This window comes from Orbicella faveolata, unplaced genomic scaffold (genome assembly GCF_042242905.1).
Source record: "Orbicella faveolata isolate gen_17 unplaced genomic scaffold, um_ofav_v1 contig_48, whole genome shotgun sequence".
Taxonomy (NCBI): domain Eukaryota; kingdom Metazoa; phylum Cnidaria; class Anthozoa; order Scleractinia; family Merulinidae; genus Orbicella; species Orbicella faveolata.
Window position 1 is genome coordinate 7,542,538 of NW_028301578.1, and position 18,132 is coordinate 7,560,669.

The 18,132-nt window shown below is 39.8% G+C and overlaps 2 protein-coding genes and 1 pseudogene across 2 annotated transcripts; 2 read left to right on the forward strand and 1 right to left on the reverse strand.

Annotated features, from left to right (window-relative positions):
- The first annotated feature begins 408 nt into the window (after positions 1 to 408).
- Positions 409 to 2,733, forward strand: LOC149096294 (uncharacterized). Its single transcript, XM_089281347.1, has one exon. The coding sequence runs from the start codon at positions 669 to 671 to the stop codon at positions 2,001 to 2,003; it is 1,335 nt and encodes a 444-aa protein (XP_089137473.1). The 5' UTR covers positions 409 to 668; the 3' UTR covers positions 2,004 to 2,733.
- Positions 2,734 to 3,400: 667 nt separating this feature from the next.
- LOC149096295 (uncharacterized) lies at positions 3,401 to 8,393 on the reverse strand (annotated as a pseudogene).
- Positions 8,394 to 10,398: 2,005 nt separating this feature from the next.
- Positions 10,399 to 17,339, forward strand: LOC149096296 (uncharacterized). The gene is made up of 4 exons (XM_089281551.1): positions 10,399 to 10,743; positions 12,027 to 12,252; positions 14,683 to 14,963; positions 15,906 to 17,339. Exons 1-4 carry the CDS (start codon positions 10,677 to 10,679, stop codon positions 17,228 to 17,230), a joined length of 1,899 nt encoding a protein of 632 aa, XP_089137677.1. The 5' UTR covers positions 10,399 to 10,676; the 3' UTR covers positions 17,231 to 17,339.
- Positions 17,340 to 18,132: the final 793 nt, after the last annotated feature.

Below are 18,132 nucleotides of genomic sequence, written 5' to 3' on the forward strand. Positions count from 1 at the left end.
TTCATTTACATGGTTTTTACAGGGTTACAAACATAACATTTCCAGACTTTTTACAGCATTCGCTTGAATTATTTACACGTTCCTCACATGGTTTAGCAAAGCAATTTACATGTTTTTTACAAAGGCAGATACTGTAAAAGTGCGTAAAATATTTTACAGGTTTTTACATGTTCTTCAAATGATCATTGTCGACAAAGACAATGTAAATCACTATTTACAGAACATTTACATGCTGTACTAAAAGCTGTAAATTTCCTGTAATTTTATTTTACAAAACCCTAACATGTAAATTGTAATTTACAAAGAATGTAAATCAAGACTTACATACTGTAAATTAAAATTGACATGTCCATGTAAATTTTCAACTTTTCCAGTGTCTTGTCCACAAGCATTGCCGGATTCAATTTTTTTTTTTTTTTTGTAACACTACACTTTATTACTTATTACAAAAACTAAAGTTACTTACATCACTACCACTACAAACGTAGGAAGCCATTCTTGAAAATCAAATACCAATTGATAATTGGGTCTGAAATTAGGTATGGAACAGTAGATAGCTTGTTTTAAAATTCAATAAGGCTTTTAAGACGTTCCAGTCGCTCCCATCAAACACATCTGGTCGCGTTACGGTGAAAAACATTGCTTATGATAGCAAATAAGAATACCGGATGCATTGCTCTTTTCCAGAAATTCCCCAACTTAACAATCTGGACGGACTTAAACAGCGCGTCATGGACTCCACCTTGTTTTACATTGGACAACCAGCCAACATGATGGGATTTGCATGGACTGGTGGATGCTGGTCTAACTACGCTGGCGAAGATTTTCGTCGCCGAGGAGACACTTGTGAGTCGAAGTACAGGTCGAATTGGTGCCTCGGAGACGGACCCAAGAAAGACGTTCGCCTAAAGATCACGTACGAGAATTTTGCCTACACCATGAAAGATGTGACATTCGGAGAGTCTGTTAAGCAGTCCATCCCCGTGGATCAGGAACAACAGTTGCTTAATTCACCTGACAGAAGCTACAGCAAAGTCGCCTCTAACAATAAGAATAATGCTTGCTATTCCTCCGAAGTGCAGATTGAAATGCGTGTTGCAAGTACCCTGAAAAATGTCCAGCGAACCAGCTGGGATTCAAACTTTGGAATTGAAGTTGGCGTGGAGTACGAGCCCCCAAGCGCAACAGGTGGTGTGGGCTTTTCGGCAAAAAGCAACTTTAACTATGAATGGGGAGGAGACGAGGAAGATACCACTGTCAACCAAGACTGGCATATTCTAAAGGTGACTGACAAGAAAGAACTTCCACCCAAAACATTTGCAGAATGGCACGCATTCAAAGAGCCCGAAAAAGTGACCCTTCCTTACACAGCTACCATCGTTCCCACATTCTCCGTTAAACTGGAAGGCTACATGAAATGGGGAGGCGGTTACCATGGAGCTACCACCAATTTCCATCAGGATCATCGCGGCTCTGGTGATCGAAGCAATGTAGAGCACACTTTTGGAAGTGCTGAGATCCCGTTCTACGAAGACCTCAAAAACCAGATTGAGCGGAATATGTTACCTTGGCAATGGCATGCTATGAAACAGAATTACCCATCCGCAGACTACTTCATCGATCAGCTAACAAATAAAGATCTCTATGCATTCACTATGGCAGGTCAGTTTGAAGAAACAACAGAAAACGAGATAAAGTCATATTGGTATCCATCGCGACCCATCAACGAAATGTCAGACGCAATCACGAATTTAACTTTAATGGCTGATCAGGGGGAAAAGTTTCCGGAGTTTCCACGTATCCGCCCTCCACCACCAAAAGTCAAGACCATTGACAACAGTAAGGAGACGAAGGTTCCTCCTTTTAAACATTTTAACGATAATGATGGGGGAGGACCTGAGCCTACCATGTTACCTCGCATTCATCCTCCGGCATCGAAGGTGAAGACCATCAACAACAATAAAGAGAAAAAGCCTCCTCCTGTCAAGCTGTACAGTGAATAAGGCACTGTGTCATGTTGGGCCAGTTAAATTCTAACTGAGTTTTCCAAGAGTTATAATGCACCCGTTATAAATACAAAGTAATTAAAGGAAAATAAACGTAGAGCATGTTTTTTATTTCTTTTAGAAAATTCCGCGATGAAAAACAGAAAACAACTTGATTACTTTGATCACAAAATGTTAACTCTCTCTGCTTGTGCCGTCATAATGTTTCTATCGAGTTCTATCTCAATACCACCTTGCTAAATAATAAATATGGGTCATTGACCAAAGGTTGGGATCAAGAGCGTTTAATATTGGCCACATTCCTTTTTGCGTGTTTATATCTGGGTCCATATATGGGATAAGGAACACCGAAGGATGGTTTATGTGCTCGAGTGACAGCGGGCATTCCCGAAAGCAAGTATCGTGGCGCCATGCTTTTTTCCCGGCCCGCTTAGGTAGCCAATCACATCGCAGAAATTGGTTCATATTGCCACTTGCAGAGCTAGCCATGTAATAAGGATATCTAGAAAATAGCCTGAAGAAAAAATGCGTGCTGATTGGTTGAAAATCGCTTCACTGACTGAGCCTTTTTAAGCCGTGCTCGGGAATATTGGCCCTCGGTCGTTTTTGTACAGATCCCGTCGCGCTCGGTTCGTACTGCAACAAACTCGGGTCAATACTAATCTCTTATTAACCCTCCAGTATGGCCCTCTGGCGCAAGGGCCACACTGGGGAATATTGGCCCAAGGCTGTGGCAGCACGGAAAGAGGGCAAAGTGGTCTGTACAAGAAAAGAACTAAGGGGCATTATTCCGATCAATAACTAAAATCAACCAATGAAATTTATCCATTGCCAGTCCAATATTCTATAAATATTGTACCGGGCACAATCACGCACGATCACTCCTTAAGATTTTCTATTTAGGCAATAGAGCTCCTTTTCCGTGTTTACAAAGCCCCGTCAACACCGGAGGACGAGAACACGCGGAGGATTGGTAGAATTCGAGACAATTATGCAAACCCCAGACGAAGTCGAGGGTTTGTTTATCTTTCGAGAATTCTCCCAACTCCCCGACTGTTTAGATGAGGCTAATCAAACATGGAGAAAGTGTTCTATTGCTTAAATAGAAAATTTTAAGGAGTGATCGTGCGTGACACGTCACAGCTGTGTTTACATGCTCTCATCTAAACACACCTATAAACCAATGAGAGTGCGCGTAGTAGCTTCCTTATTTTATAAAGTTTTATTACTCACGTTTCCGAGAGAACTTGCTGTGGCATAAAAGGTTCCTTTTCCGTTTCTTCCAACTCTCTTTCCCTTTTGTTTTACTCAACATCAGACTTGAGTATATGCCTAACATACGCCTAGTCGACGATGTTTTTCCAGTTGATGATAGTATCATTTTATTCTTGACATTTTTAGTCGTGTACTATTCCGGCTTTCAGAAGGGTGGGTTAATCCTGTCTAAAGATTCGTTTATTATTATTATATTATTATTATTATACACTGCTTTTGCTAGTTTTTGTAGAAACGATCCGTATGGCAAAATTCCGGCTAACAAAGAATCAATAAGGACGTCAGTTCTTACTCACCTCAAGACTATCTTGCTATCATGAGTATGGTTCTCGCGCTGGGTTTGTAAAGGTTGTTAATTTTTTTATGTCAATATGTATGGGTTATTGCCCAAGTGTGAGGTCAAGATGGCTGGATATTGGCCAAGTACTTTTTTTGCGTGTTTATGGACCGAGACGGAGTCGAGGTCCATAAACTCGCAAAAAAAGAACGAGGCCAATATCCAGCCATCTTGACCGAAAAAGCTTGGTCAATAAAGGATTTATTATATGGCTTTCGCGGAAATTTTTCTTGCGGACACGGCGGGTAGTCCCGAGCGGGCAAGATAACTCCATCTTGCCCGCTCGGGTAGCCAATCACAGCGCAGGATTTGATTCATCTTGCCCGATCACGGAGCTAGCCATATAATAAATCTGCGTATGAGACTCATGATACGTACTCATGATATTCTCTTTGTCAGTGCAATCATTTTGCTTCTTCATTGGTCCTGACAAGCCCCAAGGGGGAGTGGCCAATTAAGTATACATTTTACATTCTTTTTTGTGCGCACTCTTACTGAGTGCTTTTGAATGCAAAAATTATTTATGAGATCTACCGGAATAGCAATGTAAAGGAAGATGGTGATTGATTTGAGAAAGAAAATATTGTGTGTGATTGTAGAAATCTCTTCTTGTTTTTAGTAGCACTTTTATTCGCTCGTCAGCCATAACAAAAAAGTGCACTTTTAACCAGGATGAGTGTATTTCCCAAACGGATCAACTATTATTCAATGATACATCACAAAGTACAACCATACTTTCATTCTTCTTTGTCTCACTTTTAATGTGACAACGGAGTATTACAAGGAAAATCGTAATAATTTGATTTCTTCACTTGCTTAGGTAGTCTGTTCCGCAAAAACGGCTGCGGGGAGACTATTCCTTAGGCGGAAAGCGTAGCATTTGCACCTGGCACGTTTGCAACGGGTTTATCATCCCACTGCACATCGAAATCCAAGCCTGCCACGTCATGAAACATGCCATGGAGCTCGAACTCGTACAGGCTCTCGTCGGTCAGTACGCCAATTACCTCTTGAACGTACTGATTCAATTCCTCGTCCTGTCCATGCATCATATCACTCCAAAGCCAGGGGCTGTCACCTCGTTCGCTGACCTGCTTCAAGAACTTGTAAAAAGGAACACTGTCTGTACCGAGTGTGTATTCAAAGGGAGGTCGGTTGGTTTTACCTTTGTGCGTCTCGTGGAAGTTTTTCTCTTCCAGGAAGCCTTCAAATTTAACCTTGAACTGGACTTGAATGGTGGCTTTGTAAGATACATTGACTTGCCTGTTGGAAGTTGTTATCTGGTATGATGACCCAGAATCGGCATCTGTTGTTTGCGTTTCTTTCACTTTAACGATGTCCCACTTGATCTTTCCGTCTTCATCTGTGTTCAATCCAGCACTCTCGCTTCCTCCAGACAAGGTGATGGACGCTTTGAAAGTTCCAGCAGCTAAGCCGAACATACCGGGAGACGTGTAACCGAGCGTCACTGAAGCTCCGAAAGTGGATTTAAACCTGGTGGTAGAGGAATGGGAAACGGTGCGAACAGACTTTATTTCTCGTGAAATACTTGTTTGGGTTGAAGTCGAATCCATGTTGTTGATCTCTCCGACATCCTGTACAATAGGCTTTATTGACTGAACTTCTGGCTCCCCGTAGTCGATATTCTTTACTTTAAAAGAAAAGTTCTCGTAGAAGATCTTCAGACGTTCCTTCGCCTTCTCTCCACTGCATCCGTTTTGATAATGGGACCTCCAGCTGTCACCATCTCTTATAAAATCTTGACCATTATGCTGACCTCTGCATCCTTTTGACCAACCGTATCCCAAGTAAAACGCCAAAAGACCCAAGTTATCAAGCGTCAAATCCATAGTTCTGGTCTTTACTTCATCTCCCGACTTCAGTGTTAGGACTTCTACAAGGAAAAGCGGAATAGAGGCTCTAGCCGTTATTAGCACGGGAACACGTTGACACATATACATGCAAATTCATTGTATCGCATGAAGTAAGCATTAACAGCACCAGTTACTGGGCTTTGCCAAGGTTTACATTTTCGACCGCAACTTACCAGCTTCAAATAAAACGCGACGAAAAAAATTTTGTTTTCAATACTAGCAATTTTCAATGCAAGAATAGGCCCTTTGCAGCTAAGCCATCGCGTGACCTATTTTTCATAACATTATGGGCTATAACTTAACGAATGCTAGAAATGGAAAAAGCATGTCGAAAACCATCAAAATGGCCACGTTTGATGCTCCCATCATTAGAGAATGAGAATTTATGACAGTCTGAATTTTAAAAAGAATCAGAAGATTTGTATGGAAAAAGTTGTTGGAGAGCAAGGCCTTCCTCTCCAGCAACATTTCCCATGCAAATCCTCTAAATTTTCTAAACTTACTCTTTAAATCCAGGGGCTTCAAACTTGGCCATTTTGGTATTTTCGATGCGCTCTTTCCATTTCTGGCATAGCCCATAATATAAAAATTTTCTTGGAAAACGTTGGTCACGTGACACCAGCTGCAAAGGGCCTCTAACCATTTCACCTGTTCTCAGGGTGAGCCTCTGCGAATATGGCAGTAGGATCCTCTAAAATAAGGTTACCGGCAGATCACTCAACCAACAATTCGTAGAGGTCTGACCACGTAAAATGGAAAACACTATCAACCTAGTACCGATTATTTTGCCTTTTGGACGTCACATATTAAACTTAGCTACCTCGTAGAGATGACTCAATAAGGTTCTATGGGAATGGGCGAAAGTAATATAGTAATATAGAAAAAGGTTAAAATCAAAAATAAAAAATAAAATTAAGTATACACTTTCTGTCTAAGATGGTGCTCAACTGAACTATGTAGTCGCAGACGGGGTAGCAAATTTGTGTTTTTGTTTAGCATGGCACGGCATAAGGTTTCCCAGCCCCTGCTGAGCCCTTGCCCTTGCGTAACGTTTCCCAGCCCTGCGGAAGAAAATGTCCGTTGTGTAAGGTTTCCCAGACCACCCGGAGCAATACTGCTTCATCTTTTTCAAATTCCCCTCCCTTCCCCTAAGCGGACAGTTACTCACCGTCATACATGTTGCAGCACTTAAGCTTGGTGATGCTAGAAAGTGACTCAGATGCACTTCTGTGTAATCCAACTACATAGAATCCCTCATCGTTGCATTTCCATGTATCACCTGCACCAACATCTTGATCTTTGCATTCTTTGTACCAGTAGGGTTGTAGTGCAGGTTTACAACACTGCGCCCACTGGATACTTTTTAACTGATGACTTCTTCCTCTGTGGAACCCATTAAGGAAATGCCCTGATGGACATGTAGCCCACCCTTCTCTGAAAAAGAAAGCCTCTTTAAGTGTCTTGTGAGAGGAACGCCACAAAGTGGAACGACAGGCACTTGATTCAATAAGTGCTTACTTCAGATTTGTTGCAACTAACCAGCAAAAAAATAAATTATTACACCATCAGGCTTCCGCCTATATGTTGTTCGCTGTATACGTAACAAATATAACTTCACTGTTGGGTAAAAGCCTTCTTGTAGTCAGTGTTAATGAGACCCATCCCAGGGAGGGAGCATAAAAGCATGTCATTAAAATGCTACACCATATTCATCTTGCAACTCCGTGGATCATCAACTACAGCAGTGAGTATCTATGCAAGTAAACGCTACTTTGGGAGTACAATTATGTGGAGTGCACTAGCTATGCTGGGAGGTGATTTCAGAGCAAAAAAAGAAAAAAAGACAAATTATATAACAAAGAAATAAAAACGATGATAAAAAAAGTGCTGATTTTTGGACAACATACCTCGAAAAGCTCAAGTCCCAGTCAGCGGATGTACACATGTGGGGTTTACTTTATGTATGTCAGGAGGCTGAGAGCATTTGGCATCTTTGATGTCTCTTAGATCATTGTGCGAGCCCATCGTCCTTTGAAATCCAGTTATGTATAAAAGGTTATGTTTTTCGTAATCTAAAAAGTGGCACGTTGCATATCCTGATTGAACAATTCTGTCCCCGAAAAAACTGCTGTCAACGCAGGACTGCAAGGTGAGACTTGGAAAGGTTAGAAGTGCCGGGAAGACGAAGGCCAGCATTCCAAAACCAAGAGGAGACACCATTGTACTGCACCTTCCTATAATGTTTCAAAACAGAAATAACCACTAAAAGACAAGTTATCTTTTAGGAGAAGAAATCTCACGTCATTTTTAAGTTTTAAATATCCCTCTGTGAAAAAAACGCAGACCCATTTTCTAAAAGCAAAGAATCGGCGAACAACAATCCCGTTCTCAAAGGCCTCGAGTTTTAATTTTGGCCAGCGGCGACCAATCGCCTCACCCTCTGGTCGACATAAAAACAAAACGAAAAAGGAACCAGAAACTACCGCTGCGATTGATGCTGGCTCATATTCCTATTTCGCCCAGGGTTTCGATTCTTTCTTGAAAAGATATTGTATCAGCGGATGACCACGAATAACTACGAAAAAGCGCGAGTCAAGATACAAAGAAAAAAAATGGGCCTTGAATATGGCATCACGTTTACGCCATTAAATAAATATTTTCCCCTATTTATGAAAACGAAATTCTTTTAAATACTGAAAAAAAAAGTCTTCTTGCACCGTACCAAAAATTCTGAAAATTTCCAGTTCTAAAATTTAATTTAAAACTCGCAGCAAACAGTGGATACACTTTAACAGTGATCAAGGCATAGCTGAGCAAGGTAAATTTGAAAATTACTCCTAGAAGTTGTTCACTCGCAGGATCAATGAAGTAAGTAAGTGCGTCACTCGACAAAATGTTGAACGGGTCAGTTCTTCCCTATAAACAGTGATGTATATGTTTTAGTAGCAAACAGTAGATACACTGTATCGACAGTTTTCAAGGCATATGTTTGATAAGGTAAAATTAATTTAAAATTCTTTCCAGAAGTAGTCCGCTCTTACGGTCAAAGGAATAACTTAGTAAGTACGTGGCTATACAAAATGTTGAACGATATCAATTCTCTCCTATTAAAATCGATATTTGTCAGTGATATGTACATACATGCATAACAAGTGTTTTTTGAAATAATTTTAAGAGGCTGTTTCATCTTTGTTATAGCCAAATCAAGCTATCAAATGGTTCTTTCCTTTTTTCTTTTCTCTCTTTGTTTTCACATACTTTAGACAATTTGGATTTTGAATTGAGAATGTCTCATGAAGTGTCTACGATCATAACTTACCAAAGCAGGCAGTATTTTGCAGTTAGGTACTGTAGTGAGGTCCACAGTGTGCAAAAATGTTTGGACCTAGTCTGCAACAAAAAGATGTATCTATTACCAAAAAGCATTTGAAAAACATAATCTATTATTAAAGCGTAAAGGAAGGAATTATTTCATTTTTGCCTGTTCTGGTCCTTGTATTCAGTCCAGTGAACAAAGGGATTATTATTTCGTCTGTCAAAGGCAGCAAAATAAAGTTTAAACTGAACGACCGAAATAGACAAAATAAAAATTGCGTGCTAAAGAAAAAGGCATTTAGTATACTTTTGTCCATATGAAAGTTTGTAAATTACTTTCTTTTTTTGTTATTTTGAAAAGAGATGTAAAACATATAATTAGTAATCATTTATTAAGAAGTGAACGTGACCATAATAATTTTGACAAAGTTGCTGAGTGATCTGTAGAACAGAACACTGAAATGTCATATTTTTATGATTGTCATTAAAGCTAACCAGGCACACATTAGTGTTTTAAAATTTCCTTCAAGTCTGAGAAAAATTAATACATAACGTATAAGCTTCCTTGAAATAGGCAGCGTCTTTTTATGACAACAAAAACGATGAAAACATTAGTAACTTTTCATATCGGAATTCAATGTTATTTGAAAGATAACTTGTGTGCTATATGGAGGAGAATGAAGAGATGACTTGTGTTGAAAATCCCATTGTCAAAGAAAACGAAAAGTACACCTGAAAACACCTTGCTTGTCACGGAATCAGACTTTGAGCGGTAACGAATAAAATAAATAAGTGTAAAATAATCATTGAGACATTTGGCGTAATTATCAACTACAACTCCAAGGATTATTTAATTAGAGACAAGGGAAAGTAATTACATCGATGAACAATTTTGGGTGACGAATATATCATATTTCCTTATACTGAACGCTTGTTGAAGGTTTACAGTAAACCTGACACTATATGGCTTTCATATCAAAGGCCAAGACTAACATCGAGAAAATTAATAAGTTCTAAAAAGTGTCAATCTTTTGTTCACTAGCTTGTTCGTCGGATTGGCTGTTTCGACAATGATCCGACTTTTCACAATCTTTTAGTACGGGTAACCCGCTTTAGACTGGCCCTTTACGAAAAAAATAAAATGCTTTTTTTAACACATAAGGTATTTTCGAGCCTTGAATTGTCAAATCCAACTACCGTCGAAGCGCGTGTCTTGACATCTTGACCGTACAGTGGCGTGTAATTGAAGATAAAATAAATAAAATTTCGCGCAATTGAGTAGTTTCCAGTTTTGAAATTGTTTTAAACTGATATTTCTTAAACTATTTATAAATTCATGATTTAAAAAACGTTGCAACCATTTCAAGTTTTATTAAGCATAGATTCAGCACTTCTTAGATAGCTGCCTGTTCCAGAAGGTCTCCTTTTTAAAATCTTCTCGAGAGAGGGAATTTACTTTACCATGTGGCACAAACATATTTTAGTTTGACAGGTTTTCTATTATTTCCTCGAGGATGGATGCCTTGAATGCTCTGTTTGATATTGAGCTACCTCACGGATTGCGCATCTTGAAAAGCCTAGCATATTTTTTTTTTTAAGTTTGTCGTTTCCAATCCGTGTTATATCTTCTCCATCCTTGATCATCCTTGTTCCTTTATGGTTTAGTAATATCTCTTAAGTGTTTTTCTATGTTAGTAAACTATTATTTTCAGGTTTACTTAAGTTTAAAGTTAATTTTTTATGTGGCCAAAACAACTCAAAATACCTTGGCTGAGCTCCTTTAAGTCATCCCAGCCGTCACCATTGAACTCTTGACGTGAAACGAAACTGTCTACTTTCTACATTACAGCATATCGTACATTCCTGCTTATGATGTGGCCAAATAGTCCAGTTTGGCTGACATTCTTGGTGTGTAGCTTATGTTCGTCCTTTTCAGGTAAGTGCATGAAATATCATAGATTGGTCATTTATGTTCAGGTACAATATTATGTTAGGAAATTGGAATATGATGTGAGAATTCGAAAAGTTCAAGAAACGGCGTCGTTTCGTCAGGGAGTGGGGTGGTTTGACTAATAAAGAGTGTATGGGGTTCTAAAGTGAAATTTAACTTGCTTGAACAACTCCATCATATCTTATCAAGGGAGGGGTGTTTAACCTACTTAAATTGCCTTCGAATATCCTACAAACAGTCACGAAACAGATGGTTGAGGGGAATAAGATTTGTCGAGCAGAAAACAGTTGAAATTGAATTCATATATGTAGCAAGAAAAGAAAGAATCAATTTAACGGGGCTACACCTTCAAGAAGCGTTTTGTAAGATCAAGCTGAACTACTTTGGACCCTGTGTGATGAATTTATGCCTTTTACTAAAGATTTAAAGTTGGAGGTTGGAATGTGCTCGGGCTGGGTCATTCTGTTTCGTATAGATTTTCTTGAATTAGATCAGGACTCACCACAACCAGGGCTAAAAGCAGGTACCGGTCAACCGTCAGGGTAACATCGCTAATCTGTTAACAAGGGCATCAGCGATATTCGTTATCCTTAGAGAAAGTCTAGATGGTGCAACATGCAAGTTTTGTAGCGTGCGACTTACAATGTGCAAAAATCTTATCGTACGTAATTTTAACTTTAAAGATTGTTTTAGGCAGGGATTCTCCAGGGGTCTTTGAACATGTTTCGTAAAGGCCAAAGTCAACGGTTGTACCATCTAAAACATCTCCGCGGAAGCTTAAGATAATCATCGGTACATGCAAGTATGTAAAACTAATCAGTTTCTACCGGAACTGATCATAAATGTGACGCATCCGATTAAATTCCTTAGATTGGAATGATTTTACTTGACTTCAGGAGGTGGTAAAAGCACTGGCTGCTTTTCATATGTTAATTTAACAGTCGATTTTAGGTTTTATCATCGAGCTGTTAAGAATGCACGTGGGAAGACACCATGGAGGGCATTGAGAAAGCCCAAAAGCTACTCGAGGTGCGGTCGAGAGCTGTAGCTTTGAAGATACCACGATAATCGATCATGTCATTTCCCTGGTCAAGTCTTTCTCAAACACAAATTGGAAACGGCCGGTGTTGGTGCGTTTTCAAATTTCTCCGGCGTAGTGTGGACAGAAACATTTGATGCGTTTTTAAAGTGAAAACGCCATTTTCAAATTCAATCCGACGTACTGTAGACGTGGCCTTAACGACATACGTGTTTTCTCTCCTGCCCAGTTGCTGCACGCCCATGTTTTATGCAAGACTGGAGTAATAGCTTTAACAAAAAGGGAGAAATGAGGTGTGAAAGGTCTGACGGATATTACTACGTGGTCGGCTTTGAACGGGATGGCACGGACAACTTAAACGGAATAAAGAAAGCCAAATGCTGCGCGCGAGATCAAGCTTTCTGGAACACGCCTACCCAATGCCAGATGCCGGACTGGGCCGCAAAAATGGATGGGTGAGAAACATATTGTTTTCCCTCTTCGCACTTTAGATCCACCGCAAAGTTTATCTTGCCCTTTGTAGGTGATTCGCTATAAAGAGGGTCAATTATACTGTGGCGGTTTCACAACTTAAGTCAGTTTTGAGTGCCGTTTGGCGGGTACATTCACATTTATCTGGCGGTTTACAGTTAAGAAATTATTGCGCAGTTGGAGGAAATCATAAATTTGGCTCGCGGTTTACGGTACGTTTTTGCGTGTTTTTGTGGCGGTCATTCAAACAGAATTACTGAGCTCAGAAGACTGAGCGGTAACTTTGTCTTGCTTGAAGCTTCTCCTTTAACAAAGATTGACTTTAGGGCTAGAGTAAGTCTTGTGGTGTTTGTGCAGAGAAATACGATTATTAAGCTAAAGATCATTTATGATGACGCACGTTTTCGGTTTTTAGGAGAGAATAAAAGCGGTCTGCGATTTCGAAGGTACAAAATTTGGCGGTTTGCGGAAGGTAATAGACCTTCTAAAAAAATAAAACATCACAAAACAAAAAAAAAACCCTGCATTATGAAGCCAAGATGAAAAAATTGCCTTGCGATCACGTGATAAAGGTAGCGTTCTTTTAATAAAAAATGGATTTTTTTACAAGATGGACCTCTTCAACAGTCTGTGTAATTCCTGGCGAGACCAACAGATCAAAATTGATGTTTGGAAATAAATGAATCGGTCATCTGATTTAGGTGATTCCACAAAATTGCTTTTTGCATCCTCGCTGCGTTCGATTTTCGCGTCATCAGCGCGCGCCCGAGCGCGCGCACATAAACAACATTATTTCTTTCAAGATAAGCTCGACAGCGAAATATACATTTTCCAGAAATTATTATTAATTCCTGATAACTAGGGTAACCTTAGGGGGTTAAAGAGTTACTAAAACGGTCCTAAATATTGCCCAAAAAGGGCGCAGTGATACCCATTTTTATTGCACTTTTACAATACGGCGGCAATACTGAGAAATTAGTTCATGCTTTTATTAGTAGTAGATTGGATTATTGTAATAGCCTTCTGTATGGAATCCCGGAATATCAGACTATGAAATTGCAACGTGTTATGAATGCGAGTGCAAGACTTATATATCGTGCGCACAAGTTCTGTCATATAACACCTCTACTCGCAGAATTACATTGGTTACCAGTGCGCGCCAGTATACATTATAAGATACTCTTGATAACTTTTAAAATTTTGCATGGCCTATCACCTAAGTACCTTTCAGATTTAATTAGTATTCAACAGCCTTCGTCCTACCATTTGAGGCGCAACGACAATGGTCGTTTGTTGGAAAGACCAAGTGTGAAAGCCAAGAAATCATTGGAAGACAGAGCTTTCCAGGTAGCTGCTCCTTTCCTATGGAATAAGCTGCCAAGGTCCGCGCGCGAAGCAACGAATTTAGAATCTTTTAAGACTTTAATTAAGACATTTTTATTTAAGGAATCATTTCAGTTATCTCAGCATATCTATATCTTTATTTGTAATTATCTTTTACCCATTTAATGTAAATTTTTTTTTATGATTTTGATGGAAAGATTTGTAAAATTTTAGTTATTAATTACTGTTGTGATGCGCTTTTGAATATTTTATAGAAAAGGCGCAATACAAATAATAAATGTTAATGTTAATGTTAATTGAGAGTCGAAAGTAATCAGGCAGTTACATTGGTTTTGGTTTTGGTTTTGGTTTGAGATTGGCTGAGCGGTCTAATTGGTAGGTAATTGGCCTGGTTTCAGTTTTAGTACATTCAATCGAGAGTACTCCATGCAAAACATAATTACCTGCAAGCCAAGTGTTCTTATAAATGCCCCTTCTTTTTAAATTGCATTCCCCATTCATTCTTTTTAAATTGCATTTTCCCATTGTATTGAAGTCTTCAATTAACTTTATTTTATTACTCTTGCTGCTCTGTTTTCGCCGTCCTATTGCCAGGCTTTTGTTGTTATTGTTGTTGTGTTTTGTATTTGTTATAGGAATCTTTGTTAACATTATTGATTGTCATTGAAATATGTGATTATGCTGACGACGATACTGATAATGATGACGGTGACGATGATAATGATGATGATGTTGATGAGGAGGAGGAGGATGATGATAATTAACAGATATTTCACGACCATGCGTTGGAAGTAAAATGGTAGATAGCCTCAACATCTCAGCATGGCATCTCATATCCAACAAGCGCGAGTGGAATAATTATTTTATTAAAACGCTCCCAAAATATAGAAAATTAAACTAAAATTAAATTTAAAAACGCCCCAGAAAATCACGCGCACCGTTACTATATTCGTGGAGCATGGTTTAATGGCTCATAACCCTTGATGGCTAAGCCAATGAAAACTCTCGCATTGCATTATTCAATGATTCAGTTTATAATCACAATGCTTATTTCGCAAAATGCTCTTTAGGACTGGAACAAGCACATGCCAGCAGGGTTTTTATCTCAGAGGGCTGGCCCGCGGAGACAGTAGCAGCGTCGGCAGTATTGATTGGGGCATATGCTGTAAATCATCACATCATCGCTATAGGTGGAGAGATTGTTATGACGAGGATGTAAGCAACACTTTTAACAAAGCTGGCCTCAGCGAGTGTAGAAAAGAGGGAAGCTTTATCACTGGTTTCCATAAACAAACATCAGGCGGCCAATTGTCAAGCATTAAAAAGTTTAAATGTTGTAAAATGGAGAAGGGTGAGTCCAGTGATTATTCCAGTCTAAACTTACGTCAAAGTAGTTTAGAGCGTTTTCACATGATGGGAATTAGGCAGTCTGCTCTGAAATGGGTTATAGTCTTCTAGAAGAAGAGTAACTCCCCTATACAATGACGAATCTAGATCCCTGCTCAAATGTTACGATAGCGGCAGTTAATCTTCTGATTAGCGTACTAACTTCAGAGTGTCTTCTAGCAGGCAAGAAAAGCAGGCGAGCAAATCGCATACAGTCGAACCTCCCGTAAGCGACCACCCAAAATGTCAAGGAAGTAGTCGCTTAGGAGACCTTAGACTATATTTGGTCAAAATTTTGCCTCTTTCGCAGATGGTAGCAATAGAGACTTGCCCCATGTTTTAAATGTTTTATTTATATAAGAACTCAATTTCGAGAAAAATATGGTACTTCCCATTGAGAAATTTGCGTCTTTTGTACTATTTAGGAATACGATAATGTTACACCACCCTATTGTTCAATTTCCGCTCTATTAGCTGTGAAGTGGTCGATTACGGGAGGTTTAAAACAAAAGAAAATTTCCAACTTTTAACTCTAAAAGTGGTCGCAGTCGCTTAAGAGAGGTGGTCGCTTACAAGAGGTTCCAAATGTAGTGATTTGCCTTGGAAACTTTTGGTATCGACTGAGATGAGGAAAGGTTTCAAGTAGTAAATATTTCCTCATCAAAGCTGGAAACATAAATCCAAAGTTCTGCTCCAGTTGCAATTCTTAGTTTAATTTGATATAAGACGAGTTACAGTTTAAGTACAGAGATCAGTTAATATTTTGCAATGAGAAAGATTTGGATCTTGTGGAGTAACTGTATATATTTAACGGAAGTTAGTGGGCAAACCGTTAGTTCCGTCTGCAGTCGTCATTACATGAATGAAATGACGCAAGAAGAATGACTGATGCCTTTCTTTTTTCTAGAAATCCCCCAACTCGCAACACTATACCAACTGAAACAGCGTGTTATGGATACCACCATGAATTACATCGGAACGCTGGCTAGCTATATGGGGTATGCATGGTCAAGTGGATGCTGGGCTAAAAGAGTTGGTGAAGATTTTCGCAAGAAAGGCGACACCTGGGAGTCGACATACAGAGAAGATCGCTGCGAGCTTAAAGGTGGACCCAAGAAGGACGTTCGCTTGAAGATCGCCTACGAAAACTTTGCCTTCACAATGAAATATGTAAAATTTGGAAAGTCAATCAAGCCCCCTATTACCTTGGATCAGGAAAAACAGCTGATGAATTCCCCCGACAAAAGCTACAGCAAGGTCGTCACAAACAGAAAGAGTAACCCAGGTTATTCATCTGAAGTACACGTTGATATTCGAGTTGCAAACACCCTAAAAAACGTCCAGCGAAGCAGTTGGGATTCCTATTTCGGAATGGAAGCTGGCATGGAATACGAGCCACCAACCGCGACAGGCGGGGTGGGGTTTTCCGCGAAAACAAGTTTTAGCTACGGATGGGGTGGGGATGAAGAAGAGACCACTGTCACTAACGACTGGCACATTCTAAAGATTGTTGAAAAGAAAGCACTTCCACCAAAAACTTTTGCTAAATGGCATGCATTCAAAAAGCCCCAGACAGTGACCATTCCCTACACAGCTACCATCGTTCCTACATTCTCTGTTAAACTGGAAGGCTACATGAAATGGGGAGGTGGTTACGATGGAGCTACAACCAATTTCCATCAGGATCATGGTGGCTCTGGTGATCGTAATGAGGTGGAGCACAGCTTTGGAAGTGCCCACAAACCATTCTACGAAGACCTGAAAGACCAGGTGGAGCAGAACATGCACCCTTGGCAATGGCATGCTATGAAGCAAAGATACCCATACGCACAATTGTACATCGATCAGCTGATAAATAAAGATTTATATGCATTCACTATGGAGGGCCAGTTTGAGGACACCACAGAAAATGAAATAAAGTCATATTGGTATCCATCACGACCCATCGAGGGAATGGAAGAGGAAGACGAAATGGCGAATTTGACTGCCCAAGCCGACCAAGCGGAAAAGTTCTCAGGGTTTCCACGCATATTTCCTCCGACACCCAAGGTCAAGATTATCGACAACAGCAAGGAGACGGAAATTCCTCCTGTCAAGAACTTTGACGACCAAGATGAAGCAAAACCTGAGCCTACGGTGTTTCCTCGTATCCATCCCCCGGCACCCAAGGTTAAACCCATCGACAACAGTAAAGAGATGAAGCCACTTCCTATTGAAGAAAAGGAAGAGTAAGACTAGGACTGATGGTGTTGAGTTGAAAGCAACCTGTTTGAGTGTTAGCTAGAATGAGAAATGTACTCGATCTCAATGTAAGTCGATTAAATGAAGACTTGTGCAGTCACTTACGCCAGCTTCATTGATTAACTTACCACGCGCCCCTTTGCTTTATTCAGTGTGAGTCAGGGATGGTGTAGAGGCGAGAGTACTCACCTCTCACAAGTGTAGGCCGGGCTCGATTCTGGCCCGGTGCCATATGTGAGTTGAGTTTGTTGTTGGATCTTGACTTACTCCAAGGGTTTTCTTGGAGTCTCCAGTTTTCCTCCGTCGTGTGAATTCAAGATGTCCAAATTTCAATTCGAAAAGGATAAAGAAAACCAGCTAGGGTTGATTTATTTACTTACAGTGGAGTCAAGCTAGGAATTATCAGTCGTCTCCTTTTTCTTCTCAACCAAACTCTAATTTAAATGTTCTATAATTTTGAAGATCCTTTGAAAGATAGCATCATTTGAGCAATTTCAATTTAATTTTTTTTCACTGTCAGAATCGTATTGATAAGTTTATCAACTCCATTAAGAGAAAGTCCTGCTTTGAGATCTTTTCTGCCACTCTAGACTCAGGCACTCTGTTAAGCTTCCCGAAAATAGTAAACTTCGCTGTTTCTAGGTAAAGACTAAATCCACTACGGAACCCGCTGGATGATCGAGCAGGTACCCGTTCCTCGAGGGTCCCGAAACGTTTTCGCACCCGGAAAGCCAAAGCAAAATATCCAAGCTTATGATTACAGAACTGTTTATGAACAGAGGTTCCCATTATACAAGAAGTCTTTGGTGTATACACCTCTCTGTTTTTAGATACTGATAAATCAAAAATGGCTTTAAATTGCAGGCCCGAAAAGTTTTCGAGGCTTTCGAGAA

Coding starts and splice junctions, on each gene's coding strand:
- LOC149096296 (XM_089281551.1), top strand. CDS start 10,677: ATGATGTGGCCAAATAGTCCAGTTTGGCTGACATTCTTGGTGTGTAGC. Junction 10,744..12,026: donor CTTATGTTCGTCCTTTTCAG/GTAAGTGCATGA, acceptor TCTCCTGCCCAG/TTGCTGCACGCCCATGTTTT. Junction 14,964..15,905: donor ATGTTGTAAAATGGAGAAGG/GTGAGTCCAGTG, acceptor TCTTTTTTCTAG/AAATCCCCCAACTCGCAACA.
- LOC149096294 (XM_089281347.1), top strand. CDS start 669: ATGCATTGCTCTTTTCCAGAAATTCCCCAACTTAACAATCTGGACGGA.